The 19007-nt window shown below is 39.5% G+C and overlaps 1 protein-coding gene across 1 annotated transcript; it reads right to left on the bottom strand.

The window, feature by feature from the left end:
• Positions 1–466: 466 nt before the first annotated feature.
• On the bottom strand, positions 467–16672 carry C922_03579 (hypothetical protein; the record flags this gene model as incomplete). Its single annotated transcript, XM_008819171.1, has 2 exons — positions 467–9213; positions 9247–16672. The coding sequence occupies 2 exons, from the start codon at positions 16670–16672 to the stop codon at positions 467–469; spliced, it is 16173 nt and encodes a 5390-aa protein (XP_008817393.1).
• Positions 16673–19007: the final 2335 nt, after the last annotated feature.

The raw sequence follows: 19007 nt of genomic DNA, 5'->3' as shown, positions 1-19007 counted from the left end.
GGCGACAGGGGCTCATTGGGGGGTGGCGCCACCTGGAACGCTCCAAAACTTGGAAGCTTCGGAGCTTCGAAATTTCTCATACTTCAAACCATTTTTGACAGTTCACAAATGCAGGCATCGAGCGCGGCAACGAATTTGCATTCGCGGGGGCAAGCATACTTGCATTCGTGATTGGAAACATGATGACATGCGTGATGGCGAATGAACGGAGAGTGAGTCGACCAATGGACAGGCGCACTCCCCCGCCGCGCCGCGTTTCCTACGCAAAGTGCGCAGACACGAAAAAAAAAAGAAAGAGGAAAAAAAGGAAAAAAAAAAGAAATTAAGAAATTAACAGATTAACAAATTAACAGATTAACAAATTAACAGATTAACAAATTAACAGATTAACAAATTAACGGATTAACAAATCAACAGATTAATAAATTACCAGATTAATAAATTACCAGATTAACAAATTACCAGATTAACAAATTTTTAACTGGAGAAGCTGAAGTTTTTCCCTGAGGATGCTTTTCGACTTAAGGACGGACTGAAAAATATGTTCACAGTCGATTTTGGAAAGGTGGAAATGTTTAATCGTGTTATCCAACTCTACATTTGCGTCTTGGTTTCCCACCCTTAACTTTAAAAGAGTTAAAATTTCGACATAGAGGCTATTTGTGGGGTCGGCAAAGAACAAAATTTCACTTATAATGAAAAGAACACTTTTGAATAAATTAATATAAATAAATAAGCTACTTTGGACGTAGGCCATATTATTCAAGTTGACAATTTCTTGGACATTATTTTTATGTTCATCAAGTTGAGCTCCTTTTTTTGAGATGCTCTCAAAATGGTGTTCCTTTATTTGGTACTTTAACGAAACGATGGTCTCGGTTTTCTCCGAAATGGCGTCCTTCAACTTGTGTATTTCGTCTTTGAGCTTTTGGATAAATTCTTTTAAATTTTCTTCTTTAAAATTTTCTAGCATGTTCAAATTGGTGTCCTTGTCATTTAAGTTACTTATTAAAAGGTCTTCCCTCTCTTTGTAGTACCTGCAGCTATCCTTGAGTATTCCATTTTGCCTTTGGAAAAACTCCAAGTCCAGCGTGATTTCGTAGTTCTCCTTCATGCAGTTGCTTAACTGTTCCCGGAGTTCGTTCATGCTTGTTATCAGCTGTTCTCTGTTTTCTTCCTCCATCTGCAAATTTTCCTTCACATGTTCATTTTCCTTCTTCAAGAGTTCACACAACTTCTTGTAGTACACATTTGTGGTTTCTTCTTTGCTGAATTCATTTACTAATTCGTCGTGTGTGGATTTGTAAAAATCCAAAGTGGAGCTGATATTTTTGATGTCATTTCTGTAGGTACTCACTTGGACTTTCAGTTTGTCTATTTCTTCATTGAGAATATTTACTTCGATTCTGTACTTTTCGTTGTCCTTTTTGAGTTCCAAAATTTTATTGAAATTTTCGGAATTTTCTTCCACGTACATATCGACACACTCGTTTACGGTTTTGTTTTGTGCGTCCAGTTTTTTTTGTTTCTCCTCCAATTCTTTCTCTAGTATGTTGAGCCTACTTTCGCAGAGCATTAAATTCCGTTTTGTGCCTTGTGTGTACTTGAGTTCCTTCTTTAAAAATTCACACTTCTCCACCAATTCGTTGTTTTCCGCCTTTAGTAGTTCCACTTGCTTCTCCGCAACCTTCAGTTTGTCAGTTAGTTCATCCATTTTTAGGTTCATTTCTTCGAGCTTGACTTCGTTTTCATCGTAGAAGTTGTACATTTCCTGACTGTTGAATTCGGACGGGCGCCTCTTCCGGCTTAGGTCGAAGTGATCGCTTTGTTTGAAGCGCTCTTCGTTGAAGCGACTGTTGTTTCCCCTCTGGCGGAAGCTCTCTCCCCCCTTCGTCTCCGAAATGTCAACGAAGGAGCACCTCGCGTTGAAGCTCTTCCTCTTTATGAAGCTCCTAAGCGTGGGCGACAAATTGACGTTATTAATATCAAACAAGTTATTTTCATCGATGTTATTGCATAGCAATTTTAGTTGGTCTTTTAAGAACTGAATATACTGCTGGTTCTGTTCCAGCATGTCATTTTTATCCTCCACATCTTGTTGGTGCTTAATGATGAGATAATTCTTGTTGGTAATTTCTTTGTTCAAGTCTTCAATGTATTTGTTCATTTTCCAAATTTCTTCATTCTTCTTGATTAGCTCCTCATTCTTTTTGCTCATTTCTTCAATGTGTAAGATTTTTTCCTGTTCGATGATTGTCATTCTGTCTTCGTCTTGCAGCTGCGCCGATTTGTCGCCGCCCTTGCTGCTACTCCTTTTGTTCGTATTCCCTGCTTGGGTCCCTCGGTGGGTACTACTGTCATTGTGGTAGAGAAGCCTCTTATGGCAGTTGATAATTTCTTCGATCTCTTCATCTTCATTTTCGAAGATGGCCACAATTTTCTCCCTTATGTCTATTATATTGAAATCTTTGTTAAAGCATATGTCTATCATTTGTATGCACTTTGTTTTGTACCTGCCGGTTTCTTCCAGCATTTTCTCCTTTTCGGTGATGGCATCGTTGAGTTCTATTTCTCTCCTGTTGAGGGCCAAGTCGTTGCTGTTAATGATGTCTTCCAACTGTTCCTTTTTTTCCTTCAATGCGTTAAAATTGTTTTTAAAAATTTCCAGCTCTTCGTTCAGTATGTTATTATCATTTTCTAGCTTGCTCATGATGATGAGCAGCTCCTTTTTATTTATTTCCTCGCACGAGTCGCTCGCATGTGCATCCTTCATCCTGCCATTGTTGCTCGTGATTTTCGCGCTGCTGGACCTTCCCTTGGGGCTGTCCTTATTTCGCGCATCATCGGGACGGTCGTCCTCCCTATTGGAGCTTCCCCCTTCAACCCTTTTAATGAGGATTTCGTTAAACTCCTTCAGCTCATTGATCACCTGATTTTTCGATTCGAGATTGATTTCTAGGTGCTCTATAACTTGGGATTTATCCTCCACTTGGCTCTTCAAGTAGGTATTTTCCTCCGTCAGTTCGATTACCCTCCTTTTGTTTTTTACATTCTCATTGTTCAGTTCGTTTAAGTTTTGGGCCGCCTGATCGAGGGACGTATTTAGATAACTCAAGTCTGTCTTGAGGAACTCGTTCATTTGTTCTGCCTTCGTATTGTGTTCATTCCTTTCCATTAGTTGCCCTCTCAAGTTCTTCACTTCGTATTCCTGCTCCTGGATAACTTCCAATTTTTCCTTGTAGTCGCCATTTAACTTATCGTAGAGTTGCTTCAGTTCGTCGTTTTGGGCCTGCAACAACTCGTTCTTTTCGGACTCTTTCGAAAGGAGCATGTTGAGATTGTCCATCTCCTTCACGCTTTTTAGAAAATCGTTGGACAGCGAATTAAACTTTTTCTTCATCACTTTGAGGTTCTTCCTCAATTCTCCCTTCTCGTTGCACTTCTTGCTAACCTTTTTAATTTCATTGGTGATATTGTTAACCACATTGTTAAAGCTGAACTCGAGGATGTTGAGCTTTTTACACAAATTGTGCCACTCTTCCTTTTTGAGTAAGTGGCAAATATCGTCACACACATTTTCGAAATTGGTAAAGTCACTATCGATTGCTCTTAGGATGTACTCCACGTTATCCACCAAGGAGTCATTTTCGTGTGGGAAGGAGTGAATATTCTCGCTCATGTACAGAGCATGGTTCGAATTGCTCAAGCCGCTCTCCTTCTTCGAGTTCCTCCTCTTCAGCAGACTCAATTTTAGCGTTTCCCTCGTGTTCGACGCGTTCTTTTTTATTATATCAAAAAGGTATTCCTTAATTTGAGAAATTTGTCTGTAAAACTGATTTTCCAGGAGTACCTTATTCAATATTTTTCTGTACAGCATAGATTCGTCAAGAATGACCAGCACCTGCTCGTATGAGTAGTTGTTGTCATTTACAAACTGGTTCAGTTTGATAAGGAACTGCAGGTTGTCTTCGAATATGTGCACTTTGCTTGAAATTTCATCTACCAAAGATTTGTACTCTTTTATAATTTCCTCCTTTTTGCTATTCTCCTCGGTGTAGTGAGCCAGTTTATCCTTCAACGACTCGATAAGTACGTTCTTTTCGTTCAGTGCATGTAGGTGTTTCTCTTCCAATTCGGCGGTTGCCATATCGTTTCGTGGATGAGCTACGGACTGGTCCAGTGTGCCGCGCTGCTGATCGTCCGATTCCCCATCCATTTCTCCATTTACTTGACTTCCCCTTTCGTTCCCCTCGTCGTGGTCCACCGCTTGGCCTCCAAAGTGCAACTTCCTTTTCGCCTTGGAGGATAAGAGGCTGTACATCTGTTCGCCCTCCTGTACCTTTTCTTCGTAAGCCCGTTTAAGCTCAGCGTACCTGTCTTCACTCTGTCTGAGCCTCTGCTCGCTGACTCTCTTTTCCTCGTTTATGTCCTCTATGTTGGTGAGCAGTATATCAATGTCTGTTCGCATGTCTCTATTGGCCTGTTGTAGTTCATTGTTCACACTGTGTAGATGCTCATTTTTCTCCTTCAACTGGAGCATTACCTGATGGGTATCTTCCAAATTGTCCTTCAGCTTTTTAATGTCTTCCCCATCGTCTATAATCTTTTCGATTGATTTTCTGGTAATATTTAACTTCTCCTTATTCAATTGGTTAATCTCCTTTTCGTAGTTGGAGATGATACCATTAAGTTGCTCGATTTTCTTTTCACTTTCATTGTTTTTTTCTTGTAGAATATTGCTCTTATTATCCATCAAGCTCATTTCGTACGAGGTTTCAATCAGCTTCTGTTGCAGTTCTAAAATGGTTTTATTCTTTTCATTCAATTGTTCCTCCGATTCTTTTAAGGACTTCAAAAAATGGGAGTCATCTTTTTTATATTTCTCCAACTCCTCGTCCAGATTTCTACGATTCATTTGTTCGACTTGCACAAGTTCCTTTACCTTTTCTAATTCAATTTTGTAGATTTCTTTTTCTTTTTTCTCAATTTCGAGAGTCTTTTTATATATCTCCATGTCTTTCTCCCGATTCATTAAATCGTTTTTCAAATGTTTAATTCTTTTTTTAAACTCCTTGAAGTAGGTCGTATACTCGAGTGAGTCCAGATTTAGGCTTCCATTTTCATTCTCCACATGGTCCATTTCAATTATTCTCTTCAGCGACGTGGAGTTGTTAAAAGTGTTTGTCGACGATGTGTTTAAAAAGTTTTCATTGTTGTTAATGTCTAGTAATTCTACAATGTTGTGGTTTTTCAATTTCTCGTATATTTTTTTTAATTTGGTTTCCTTAATTTTGATGTCGTTCTGCGCGCTGTACAGCTTTTCGAACTTAACCATCAGGTCGTTTTTCAGCTCCTCCATGTGTATCTTCTCGTTGTTTAGTTCTTCCACTCTGGTTGTGAGCTCGTTCGCCTTCTTCAGCACTTCGTTCTCTTTGCTAGACAGCTCGTTCGCCCTCTTCATCACTTCTTTCTCTTTGCTGGACAGTTCTTTCGCCCTCTTCACCATTTCTCCTCCATTTCTGATCTGCTGGCTTTCCTTATCGTGTAGGTTTTTTTCCCTCCTGTCTAACTCGTCCATTCGATGTTTCGCGTGGCTTAGCTGTTCATGTCGCTTGTCCAGTTCATTCATAAGCTCGTTCAGCTCCTTTGCGCAGGCACTCCTCTTCTCGTGCAGCGTGTCCAGCTCTTGCTTAACCAACCGCACCTCGTTTTCTAGCCCGTTTTTTTCGAAAAGGATTTTATTCAGCTTCTCTTCCAAGCTTAGAATTTCCTTCTCCCTCTGCAAAACGGCATCACCGTGATCACTTCCACTGCGCCGTCCTTTTGGCTTCATCTGCGCGTTAATAAATTTTTGATAAAGCTTCACCATGACATCCTTGAGGAAAACGAAATGGTTCGTCTTCGTCTTGGTGCTGAGTTGGTTCATCAAGTGGTCAATGTCACTTTCATCCGATTCGACGTAGGTCATAATTACATGGTGCACTGCTTTGGCGTCTTCATCGAGGAACTGAAGATCGGCCTCATAACGTTGTATATTCTTTTCAAGATCTATAATGTAGAGGCTCTTTTCTTCTAGTTGTGCTTTCAGGATAATTAAGTCTTTATCCATTTCTTTGATTGCAATTTCGATTAGCGCATATTTCTTATCTTTTTTTTCATTTTCCTCTTCGATTTTTTTTATGTAGTATTTTAAGTTATTTGCTTCTTCTTCGTAATCTTCAATTTTCTTTTCACTATCGAATTTGAGTTTATTGTAACTTACGAAGGACTTCTTCAGATCGATCCGTAGTTCGTTTAATTTTTGGTAATGTAGATTAGTCTGCATTTGGCTTTTCCTCTTCAATTCATTAATAATTTCGTTTTCCTTCAAAATGTGTTCACTGCTTCCTGGGAAGCTTTGTCGTCTCTTCTCTGAGACGCTACTATTACGTTTGCTTCCCGTCTGTCCAGGTTCATACTGCATTGTCCTGTCCTCCGTTTCCTTTAGGTAACTCTCTAATTTGCTCCTCAAATCGGTAACTTCATTTTCTTTTTCTTCCAAGGCACAATTTATCAAGTTGATTTCTTCCTTAGAGTCTTGGAGGAGATTATTCAGTGTGTTCATTTCATTGTTCAAATTGGCTAGCTGCAATTCTAGCTCTGCGGTGTACTTGCTATTTTTGCTTTTTTCATTTTTTAAAAAATCGACTTGTTTCTTCAACTCGTCAAGCATGTCTACATTATCTTTGATTATGTTTTCCTTCATTTCAAGTTCCTGACTTAGGGATTTTCTTACTTCATCTGCCTTATCCTTAAGTTGGGTGTTTATTAGTTCCAACTTTTTGATAATAAATTCTTTATCGTCCATTTCTAATTTTTTTAATTTTTCCATTTTGTCCTTTTCGTTCCTTAGTAGTTCTAGCTTTCCCTTCGTCTGTTCTAGCGTATTTAGGGAAACGTTATACTCGTTCAGCAGTTCTTCATATCCGTTTTGGAATTTCAAAAAAATTTCTTTGTTCTGTATGTCTGCCTGGTTGGTGGGGCCACTTTCATGCACCTTCTCTTCCAGCCTTTTCGTGAACTCCGTTTTTCGCTTCAGATCATTTTCGTAAGCATACTTCAAATTCTTAATTATTTCCTCCTTGCCATCCAGTCGCATCTTCAGGCTGTCCATCGCGTCTTTGTAATAATTTACCTCCTTTTCTTTTTCTCTCAATCGGATGAGAAGTCCGCTGAGCAGGTCGCCACCGTGTTGGCCACGAATTTCGCTGCGATGTTCGTTAGGGAGTCCCTCCTTCCTGCAGTCCTCTCTCAAAATGTTGTCAATGTCTTGTCTGATTAAAACTATGAACTGTTCTAGTTCTTCATTTTTTAGGAAATCCTTGTTTAGCGTCTCAACGGCGTTTACGTGCTTGCTGAGGGTGATCAACTCATCTGCTGTGAGGAACATACCAGGCGATTGTCTCTCCTTTGAGGTCCTTTTTTCAGAGCCTCTTGACTGACTCTTGGAGACTTCCCCGTCCTCGTCATCATTTTGGCTTTTCTCCTCCGCCATCTTAAATTCAAGTTTCTTTTCTTTCACAAAACGTTTCAGCTCGTTGTAGTCCTTAAGCAAGGCGTCGTATTTGTCGCTGAGATCATCATTACGTTTTTGATAACTCTCACAATGGTTCTCCAATTCGGAGTTCTTCTTTTCAATGGTGAGAAGGATTGCTTCATATTCTTGTATGACATCTCTGTTGTACTGCTCCTTATCATTTTGGGGCGTATCACTACCACGTTTCCCCTGCTCATCGGCCAATTTGTTTGCGCTTGGACGTGCGAGTTGCTCATTTTTGCACTTTTCCTGACTGAGTTGTTCTTTCTTTTGGTTCAGCTGGATCGTCAGGTCGTTAATTTCTTTGTCCATTTTGGTAATGACCTCTTTGAGGGTGTCATTTTCCGCAATCACTTTATCACTGGTTGTTAGCAACTTGGAATTGTTCCTCACAAGTTCTTCATATTCGTCGAGTAAGATATGAATTTTTTGTAAATTTCTTTCCGTGCTGTCTACTTCCCCTTTGGACAAATCATCATTTGTGAAACGTTTAAAATTTAGCGCCTTTTCTATCCTCTTCTGGTTCTCCTCATGGTGTCTATTTATGCCGTTCTGTGTGCTCAGGTCGGACATCAACTTTTCGTTTTTAGAGACTTCCTCGTTAAGTCTGATGATCAAATTTCCATTCAGTTTGGCAAACTTTTCAACGTTGGCCGCATTTTCATTCATCACTTGGGTGAGTTTTTTCTTCAATTCAAGTTCATCATTTTGGAGAGTCTTATTCTGCGTGGAGTAGTTAAAGATCTCCTTGTTCAATTCCTCAATGAGATTCTTCTGATTATCAGCCAGGAGGCATTTCTTGTGATAATCCTCCTTTAATTTTATGATGCACTTGTAGAATTTTTTCAGTTCGAATCGGTTAATGATGATGTCGTCTTCTCGGGTTGCACTCGTATCATTGTAGGCAGTGAAAAAATTGACAATTATTTTGGAGTTGACACTCTTGTTATCGTCCTCCTGGGTTTGCTTACTTGGGGTACTTATTCTGGAGTAGCCACCCTCCTTGAAATTTTCGAAATTTTCTTCAATAATCATCAAATTGGTGGACTTAATTTTTTTTAGTTCCGATTTGAAGTATTCATAATTGAAGTTGTTTTCGCTGAAGATTTCTATGAACCCTTTGATCTTGTCATTTAAGTAGTAGAGGTAATTTTTGGCCCTCTTGTTTCGTTCCTCGTGCTGGCTCTTTTTATTAAGCATGATACTATACTCATCGATTTTGTTCTTCAAATTATATATCTCTAACTTCAAATGTTCGTTTTCTTCCTTTTCAAGTTTGTTTTCTTTCACCAAAATTTCGTAATTCCTCAAACTTTTTAGGTCTTCAATTTGTAGGTCGATTCCCCGTTTGTCTGCCTCGGCAATCATTTGTATTAACATTTTATTGTCGTTAAATATGTTTCCGTTCAGTTCCTCCAATTCATTAATCTTTTCCCTAAAGGCACGATTTTGGGCTTCCAAGTGGCTGATTTGGTTCTTATCAGTATTTATAATGACTCCCTTTTGAGGGTCTTCCCCCGCCTGGATTAGACGCTCTGTGTCTTGGAGCTCCCTGTCCTGGCTCTTCGTGTGATCGTACTGGTTAAGGATGCCCCTTATGGACTCTTTTCCATGCGATTCACCTCCCGGACTGTTCCCTATAGACAAGGGAGCATTGGAAAGCCTACTACCCGCCAAATTTTTATCGACTGTGCTGTGATTCGAACGGAGAGGGGACGCGGAAAGGTTGTTTAACTCCTCCGACACTTTAAGATATTTCATGTAGAGGTCAAATTTTTCCTTGTCCAGATCTACTAATTTTATATTGTACTCCTCATTCTGTTTAACCAACTGGTTGATATTTTCGATCAAAGAATTATTCTGTTCACTCAATTTTTCGTTATTCTTTCTGAGTTCATTGATTTCTTTGTGCAGAAGGGATTCTACTTTCAGCTTCTCCTCATATACTCTCTTTAATTCTTCATACTTGTTTAGTAAATTTTCCTTCTCCTTTAGGAGTTCCGAGATAATGTCATCATAATGTTTTAGTCTCGTGAGTAATGCACTATCTTGCTTTTTCTCCATCTCGGATTTCCCCTGCTTCTCCTTCTCAAAGATATCATAAAGGTCGTTATACTTATTTTGAAATGTGCCATATTTTGTTTTCAAATTTTCTACAATATTCTTTAGCTCTTCTTTTTCTACAATGTGTGCGTTAATATCATGGTTTAGATTTTTTACTATTTCTTCCAACTCCTTGACTTTGCATTCCTTCTTGAATAGGTCATCTGTGAAGGCGAGAAATTCCTTCTCCAATTTTAGGCTCTTCGAGTACTCCGCTTCGATTTGTTGCTGGTCCTCCTTCCTCTTCTGCATCAATCCTTCAATGTGTTCGTTTCGTTTTTCCAACTCGGTTTCCATTTTGTAGTACTCCTCGTCGCACTCCTTCTGTTTATCCAAAATGTGTATGATTTCTTTTTGCAAACTGTCTATTATGTCTTCATAGTTGTCCGCCTTCTTTTTCAGATATTCATTTTTGTTCTTAACAATGTTCAGTTCGTTGGTTATTGTTTCTACCTCAAATTTCAGGAACTTGTTTTCCGCCACGAACATGTACTCATCTTGCGCTCCTTCCTTTTCTCCATATTGGCTTCTTTTCTTCATTTCGGTCATGCTATTTTGCAGGTGGATCAAACTATTTATCTGTTCATTTAGATATTTATTTTCTTCTTTCAGTTTTTCATTTTCGTATTTTAGGATTAGCATATTTTTTTTCTCTAGTTGTTCATTTTTACTTTGGCTTTTTCTTATATCTGTGCTGAGCTCTTTGTAGTTGACCGAGAGGGAGTCTGCTTCTTCCCAGAGGGGGCTATATTTTCGGCTGTCTTGGTTCTCTTGTCTGTTGATGTTCAGGTGTTTCTCCTCATTTTGTCTTAGCCTTTTTTTCAAATCGCTTATAACATCTCTGTCTTCCTTGAGCTTTTCTTTAAAGTCGTTGTATTTCCTCTCTGCGTTTTCCAGCTTGGACTGGAATAGTCTTTTTTTAAAAATGAGCAGCCGCACGCACTTGAGAAATTCGTTGATGTAACTGGATATTTCGTTCGTGTCGGAGGGGTTAAGATTGGCAAGTTCGCTCTGGAATGAGTGAATCAGCGGCGAGTCCTCCAGGTAGACGCCGTGTTGCACGCTGCGCTGTATGCTATGCTGTACGGCCTCACTAGGGGTGATCCCCACGTAGCCGCCTTGGACCTCCCCTGTGCCGCCCCCGCTGAGCTCCTTCTCGACGTACTTCTTATAATAAATAATGCGCGAGCACATTTTGTAGTACATGTTTAATGTCTGGTTGTATTCGCTGATAATGTCGTTTTTCTGGCATTCTTTGGTGTCGTTTTCTGCCTGCTTCATGTCCAGGTCGTTTAGGAGATCCGCCTTCTCCTCCACCTCTTGTTTGAAGAAATCGACCTGTTTCTGAAGAACTTCGTTTCGAACCATTAACTTATTCTTAACATCGGTGAGTTCGTACAGCTCCGTCGTCAGCTCTTTGCATTCATCACTTCGACGGGCGAGTAGTTCGTTGGCTGCGCACAGTTCGGAGTTCAGTTCGTTGGTCTCTTTCTCAAAATATTTTATTCTATCATTATAGGTAACTATTTCATTGTTCATTTTTTGAATAATGTCATCTCTCCTTTCGATTATTCTTTGCATCTCCACGTTTTTCCGTTCATCGATGGAGGACTGGTCTTTCAATTTTCTTAGTTCCTGTTTGATGGCGTCATTTTCTTCCTTCAGGAAGAGGCTATATTTTTTCAGCTCGATCATTTTGGCCACATTATTCCTGTTACTATCACCTAGGGTTGGCCCCGGGTTCCCGTTATTATTAAAAATGCACATGGTGGAATTGACCATGTCGTTAAAATCTAGCTCTTCCTCCTTCTCTTTGGCAATGCCGAGGTCCTCCTCTGTAAATACCTTATGCTGCAGTTCCGACCTTTCCATTTCGTTCAGTTTGACATCGCCGAAAACCGCTTTCCTCAAATTATTCTCCAGTTCTTCTATAATAGAATCTTTACTCTTTCTGATGTCATTGAGAATACATATTTCTTCGTTGAGCTGCTCCTTTTCGTCTTTCAGTTTGAGGAGCACCGATTCGTTTTCGTGAATCTTTGTTTCGCACAGTTTGACGTCCTCACTTAGTGCCACGATATTTCTTTCCTTTTCTTCATTGATAATTCTTTCTTTCTTCAGATCGATGCACAATTTTTCATTGTCCTTGATCAGCTCGTCAACTTTATTCTCCAAATCCTGCACTAGCATTTTCATGCTGGTGTTTTTATCTAGAAGAACTTTGTACTCCAGCATTTGAAGTTCCAAGTCTGAGACCATTTTCAGTTGATTCTTCACAGAATCTTGGATTTCTTTGTTTCTAATTTTTAAGTGATCAATTTCGTCAACGTACTTTTTCTGCTCTAATTCGTGGTTCAGTCTTAGGATGTTAACTTCTTCCTCCTTCCTGATAGCGTACTGGTGTGCCTCCTTAATTTCTTGAATAAAGTTTTGCTCGTTTTCTTTCAAAATATCATTAAACCGTTTTTCTTCTTCAAGAAGTTCCCTCATTTTGTCGATCTCCTTTTCATAGGCGTACTTTTCCTGCTTCAAACTATCTACTGTTCCTTTTAGCTTTTCAATTTCTTCGTCCAAATTGTGAATAACCTTCTTGATGCTGGATATGTCATCCTTGAGGTAATCATTTTCCTTTTTGAGGAAGTCGATTTGTTTTTCCTTTTCTGACTCGATTTCCCTGAGCTTTTCCTTCAGATGGATTTTGGTGCCTTCTAAATTTTTTACCTCATTAGTGAGGAAGGTGCATTTCATATGTACTTCATTATATTCGACATTTTTTTCTTCCAACTCTTTGACAAGTGTGTGTATCTCTTGATTCTTTTTTTTTACGTCTTCGGAGAGGATGAGGCAATCTTCCACCCGTTCGTCCCGCTCGAAAAGGACGCTCTTCAGGTTGCTCTCGTACTGTTCGTACAGTTCGTTATTTTCGTTCATCTTCATTTTTAGTTTGTTTTCTAGATCCTTAATTCGGTTGGCCATGTCGTTCTTCTCTTCTTCATATTTGAGGTTAAATTCGCTCAGTGCAGCCACCTTCTTGACGATGTCCTCCACCGTCTCTGCGAATCTATCCCTATGATGCAGCTGAAAATTTAGCATATGCTTCTTATAGCTGGCATCATTATATTCGAAGCCTTCATATAGCTCATTGAACTTTTTCACTTCACTCATTTCGAAGTTTTCGCACAATTCGATAAAGGTTCTATTGAACCCCTGAACTCTTTGTTTCACGTTTTTGTAAAAGTATTCCTTCCTCTTTAGCGACTCGTTTATGCTGTAGAGGAAGTAATCCCTGTTTAGGATTTGCTCCTTTAACAGGTTTAGATTAACCTCCTTTTCGCTGACTTCCTTCCGCAGCTTCACAGTGGCGTCGTTAATTTTGTTCAATTCGTCATGGGCCTCCTTCAAACTTATTTCATATTTGTAGGTGGCTGACTTTAGGTAGAACATTTCATTTTCGGAGTTTTTCTGAATTAACTCCAGCTCATCAATTTTGGACAGTCTTAACTTTAACTCCGTCTGCATACTCTCCAGTTTTTTCCTATACAGTTCGATGTCTTCCTTATACTTGGCATTTAAATTATCGAGCGAGACATTATCCTTTGTGAGGATGTCATTTTTTTCTTTTTCCTCCTTGTATTTTATTTCCATTTTTTTTAAGTGGTCATCGAATTCTTTAATTTTGTTTTCCTTCTTTCTCATATATTCTACTAACTCGTTACACTCATTAAAAATTTCCTGTGACTTCTTTTCGTGCATCTTCATTTCGTCTTGTGTTTCGCTGTACTTTTCAAATAAGAGATTGTAATTTTTTTCTATGCTGGATAGCTTTTCCGTCCTTTCTTTAATCTGCGAAATGAGCGAATCGTGTTCGTTCAGCAGATTCTCGTACTTTATATTGGTGCCGTTCAGCTCCTTCTCATTCTCCATCAACTTCTTCTGCATGGTTAATGTTTCCTTCACTTTCGACTCATACTTTCTTCGAATGTAGTTAAGATCGTTGATCATTTTGGAAGTCTGAAATATGGAAAAATTGTTTGCCTTTCTCTTCTTGTTGTGTTTCTTCTTCTCCTCCTCTGATACGTTTATTACCTTGGAGTCGCTGCTGTTCGGGATGGAGTAAAACGTATCCAGACCTTTGGCGTTTCTCGGCTGAATTGCCAACGAGTGGAGGTTGGCACAGCCAGTATCTTTCAGGAAGAACATGGCGCCTTCCTCCGCCTCCTTACACGCCTTCTTATACTTGTTTACGTTTATCTTAAAGTTGCTGCAAATGGAGAATCTGTGCATTCGAATTTTCATGTATCTCTTGGTGGATTTTCTCTGGTTCCTATGTGTGCGGTGTGTGTTCCTCCCCTGGGATTGTCTTTCTCCGCCCCCGTTTTCATTTTCCGAGGCTCTAGGAACCTTGGTCGATCTGCTGTAAAAGCTATGCTTACCGTCGACACTGGTGTTGTTGAGACTCTTTTTGGACTTGCCCACAGAAGATACCACAAACTGCGTGTTTGTGTTGTCGTTATCTGAGATGAGTTCCTCAGTGGAATTATTTTCGGAGGAAGAGGATATAAAGAAGGAGTTGTTAATATCATTTTTCTTGTTTTCCTTGTCAATTTTTTTTACACTGATGATTAGATCTTTCATAGTGCCCATCATTTTGTTAAATGTTCTCTTCAGCTCTTTCCCTTTTCGTTTATTTTGCCTGAGCAATAATTTATATTTTAGCTTTTCCTTTTTTTCATACTCAAGATAGAAGAGTGACTTTTCTGCATCCGCTTTGACGTACATACACTCGTTTTTAAGTTTCACATTTTCGCTGGACACCGTCTGAAGTTTATCAAAAATTTCTTCATTTTCCTTAATGAGGAGCAAATTTTCGTCGGTCAGTTTGGCTACTGTTAACCCTAGTTGGTCATTTTCGTCATGGGTGTTCTTCTTAGGTTGCATGAATTTGAAGATGCCTTTATAGATGCTGCCGTTTGTTTCTGCCTTTTCTTCGTACTCAGAATGGTGATCGCTGCGCTCATCGTTCTGAGTCGTGGATTTTTCATTCACGTAGGAGTTGTCATCCGCCACTAGGGCTGCGCTGATAACACGATTGTTACTTGGATTAACTTTGTCCTTCTCAGCAGGGTGGTTCTTACTTAAGGAGGCTTCTTTTTTTAGGAAGATTACTTCATTCCTCAGATGTTCATTTTCGAGTTGTAATTCGTTTAGCCGGTCCACCAGTTTGACCTGCTCGTAGGTCATTTTTTCCTTTTCCTCCTTTAACCGTTCATTATATTCGTGAAAGATAGCCATTTCAGCTTCTTTCTTTTGCAGTTTTTCACCAAATTCGGCCACTTTCTGTTGGTAATATTTCATATTATCATTAAAATTTTGAATTCTAAATTCGGACAATTCTAGGATGACTTGATTATCCTTGCTTTTTTTGTCTGCCTGAGTTATCTTTTCGGTGAGCTCCTCTATGATGTAATTTTTCTCCTTCACTTCTAGTTCCAATTTGGAGCAGATATCCTTTAAATCGAAGCAGAGGTCTTTAATTTTGGAGGACTCGCTTTCTTCGTACTCCGTTCTTCTGTTCCTCACCAGTTCGTCGTTAAGTTTGTCAATGGTTTTTTGAAGTTCCAGATTTTTGCTCTCCAATTCGATAATTTTTATGTCCTTATCTTTGATATCATTCTTGATTAACTTCATATGATCAATATCCATCGTTATGGTGTTCCTTTTATGTTTTGCTCTATTATCATTCTCTAGTTCGGTGCTCTTGGAATGATTCTCCTCCATGTCTGCATTTATCCCATTAACAAGAATCATCAAGTTTTTGTTTTTTTCCTCCAAGTCTTTGACTAACTCTTCTAAATTTTTATACTCTGTATTGAGAAGGCAATACTTCTCATAGGAATTCTCTATATAAGTGATGTAGTTGTCGATATACTTGGTAAGAATTTCTTTATCCTTGTTCTGTATCGAGATATGGCTCTTCAAGTTATTAATTTCTTTCTTTTGATTGAAAATAATTTTATCATACCTTTCGTTGAGTAAGCAATTCTCGTTCTTTTCCTGCAGAAACTTACTGTACAGCTGATCGTACTCTGAGTTGAGTAGCATATATTTCTTCTCCTGTTTGTGCAGATCAATTTGATACGTCAAGTTAATTTTACTGATACAATCTTTGAGGTAAAGACAGTACATCTCATCTGCAATGAATTTTTTCAAAAAGTGGGTATTTTCCTTCTCCAGGGAGTAAATCAATTTGTCTTTTTCGAATAGACTTCTCTGATCACACACGACAATTGTGTGTAAAGCGTTGTACAGGACTGATATCTTCAAAAGATACTTCTTGCACGTCAAATCGTCTAAATTATTTTCCGCATTAAAAATATTTTGCATTATAAAACTGTTTTCATTATTTTTGTAATAATCTACTTCTTCCTTTAGGAAGTATATTTTCTTCTCAATTTCGTTGTTTGTTTTTTTTAGGTGTTCATATTTTTTATTTAACGCTTTCAATTCTTCGTTCTTTTGTTCCATTTCGAGATGCCTATCATTCGTTTGGTCTTCCTTTGAAGGTGCATCCCTTTCTCCCGCTCCCCTCCGTGTTAGGATGTTTTCTAACTCTTTAATCTTCCTATCTTTTTCTTGATTCAATTGGGTCTCCTCCTTGTATAGCTTCTCAATTACTTCCGCCTTCTTCAGTTCCTCTTCCTTGAAGAGAATTTCGTCCTTAAGACAATTTAACATAATTACATTTTTGTCCAGCTCCTCCTGTAGCCTCTTTATGTCCTTTACTGACTCCTCCTTGTAGTTATTGAATTCCACTTGCAGCATTTTCTTCTCGTCCGCTATCTCACTCAACAGAGTGGCGTTTTTCAGCGAAACTATGTTCATCTTTTCTGTGTCTTCCTGGTGCCTCTTTTTTAGCTGCCCATTTTCCACCAGTGCATTTTTCAGCTCCGTTTTCAGCTTAACAACTTCGTTTATGATGTTATTGTGTTCCATTTTGTTCTCATTTTTCGGGGCAATGCGAGCGTCATGGTTTGGGACGGCTGCTTCTACCGCTGCTCTTGGTTGGGACTCCTCTCGCGGTCAGCGTGTCCGTGCCGAGGCGGATACTGTTAGCAGGTTTAGCGTCAGACACGACTTCCTCACGTTATGATGTCGTCTGGCCCACTATCCGCGCAACAGTTCGTCGTGTCCTTTTCCCTTTAATAATTTACAACGGGGCTTCGACAGAGGAATTTACTGGAGTGCGGGCTAATGTACATTTGGTTTTACACACTCGGCGCGGCTTCCGAGAATGATGGGGCCCCCTCGCGGAGCACACCTGCGTGTGGATGTGTATGCTCTAAGGTACTGATATGTACATGCGTACTGGAGGTGGGGGGAGGGGTGCAACGTCTTCGTCAGTTGTAAGAATCACATCCTTGGCAAAGCGTTCCAAGTATGCCTGCGCGTGTGCACCAGCAAACATAGTACACACATGCACAAACGCTTTTAACAAACGAATTGTCGCATTCCGCTACCGTCCCAAGCTGCTCGTCCGGGTTTTACACTTACAAACGTATCGGGTAGCGCGGACGCAGGTAAGTACATACATATGTGTGCATGGTAGTACGCGTTCGGTTCGTACTCAAAAACAATTTTCAAACTCCTGGCGTGCCGAAACACACATCACCGGAAGGATGGATGCCTTGGGTGTAGATGCCTTCGAAGAGGTATTCCCCGCGCACGGTAAAATTTTTAACTTTTACACTCAGGCGGAGAAGTGACGCAATTGGAAGGTATATAATATGTTATCTGTACAAACTCGCGTGAGGCAGTCTCCCTCAGCGCATTGCATTCTTACTCACAATGCCAGCGCCTTTCTGTTAAAAAGAAATAATCAGAACGGGAATGTTTTTCCCCGGGCCTGAGGTTCGTAAACTTGCGGGGAATTTATTGCTCAGACGAGTCGCATGGCACGCGCATATTCACAGGTACATACCTTTTACTGTGCATTCGTACACGGTACTGTGAGGAGCAATTTTCCGCGCAAATTTCGCGTAGGGCCTAACACATGAACATAAACACGCGCGCAAGGACTGAAGTCACTGATTTTGCGCTTTCCAAATGGAGCATTTTTTATCTCACAAATGGGAATCAAATTAATGAACGTATTTTACATTCATTTTAAAAACGCTTTTTTACGATTTTTTTTTTTTTTGTGATACTTTATTTGTAACTACATATCGTTATAATTTTTAAAAAAAAGAAAAATGGAAAATTAGAGGAACTCCTGCGATCTGCGGAAATGCCCCTCTCCCAATTGTTTTTTTTTTTTTTTTTTTTCCCTTTAGAGTGCATCCTTACACATGTAAAAATTGTCAAAATGGAAAAGGTCGAATTTGTATGAAGGTAAAATTCCCAATTGTATTCTTTTATTATTTTCTTTTCTTTTTTTTTGCACATACGATAAATTATGGATGAAGAGGGTTTTATGTACTCACATGTATATGAACTTATGGCAACCGTTTACAAATAGTAGTTAGTTCTCACCCACTGGAAGCATTTTCAAGCTTCCTACCCACTGGCGTACACCCCTCGTGTTCATTTCCTGCGCTTACAGTATAAACCCTGTTGGATGTTTCCACTATTTTTGATTATTTTTACGGATAGGGGATAATCCTTCTTAGCTGGAGGAACTGTCTCCCTTTTCTTCGTGGGACCAAATGGGGAATTATTCTCCACCCAAAATTTGCACTACTGTCGTAAAGTTGCAACGCGCCCAAGGGAGGGACTATCACGGTATGTTCACCCATAAGGGTGCATACAACATTTTGTTAAGTTCATTTTGCCTGTTCGCATATGGGGTATATCTTCAAATATGCCCCCCGTTCAATTCCTTGCAATTTTATGTTTAACGTTTCTTTTTTCTTACCGCCATATGTTTATACTTACTCTACTTTGGATTGGCCCCTGCGGAAGTGTACGCTCCACCGCCCCTATAAAACGTGGTTAACCATTTTCCACGTGAAAAAACATCTGGGGGATAATCCAAAAGGGGGGAACAGAGAAAACGTACCCAATGAGGTATTTAATCGTACGGTTTATTTGCCACACTTGGATTATCACAAAAAGGGGGAAATTATTTTTTTTCTGAACAGTCCAAAGCGTTGTGCATTATGAAATTATTTTATTTTTTTTTTCTCCCTCTTCCACACTGTGCTATTTAGCAAAAAGGAGAGTTTACAAAATAAGGGGGGTACGACAGCTGGGGATGGGGGGTTTGCTCCTTCCATAGGTGCTTCATCATACCAGCATCACGTGTTTAAAGAGGAAAGATGAAAAGGAAAAT

The sequence above is a fragment of the Plasmodium inui genome, assembly GCF_000524495.1.
Source record: "Plasmodium inui San Antonio 1 unplaced genomic scaffold supercont1.15, whole genome shotgun sequence".
Lineage (NCBI taxonomy): Eukaryota > Apicomplexa > Aconoidasida > Haemosporida > Plasmodiidae > Plasmodium > Plasmodium inui.
This window is presented reverse-complemented; position numbering and strand designations above follow the sequence as displayed.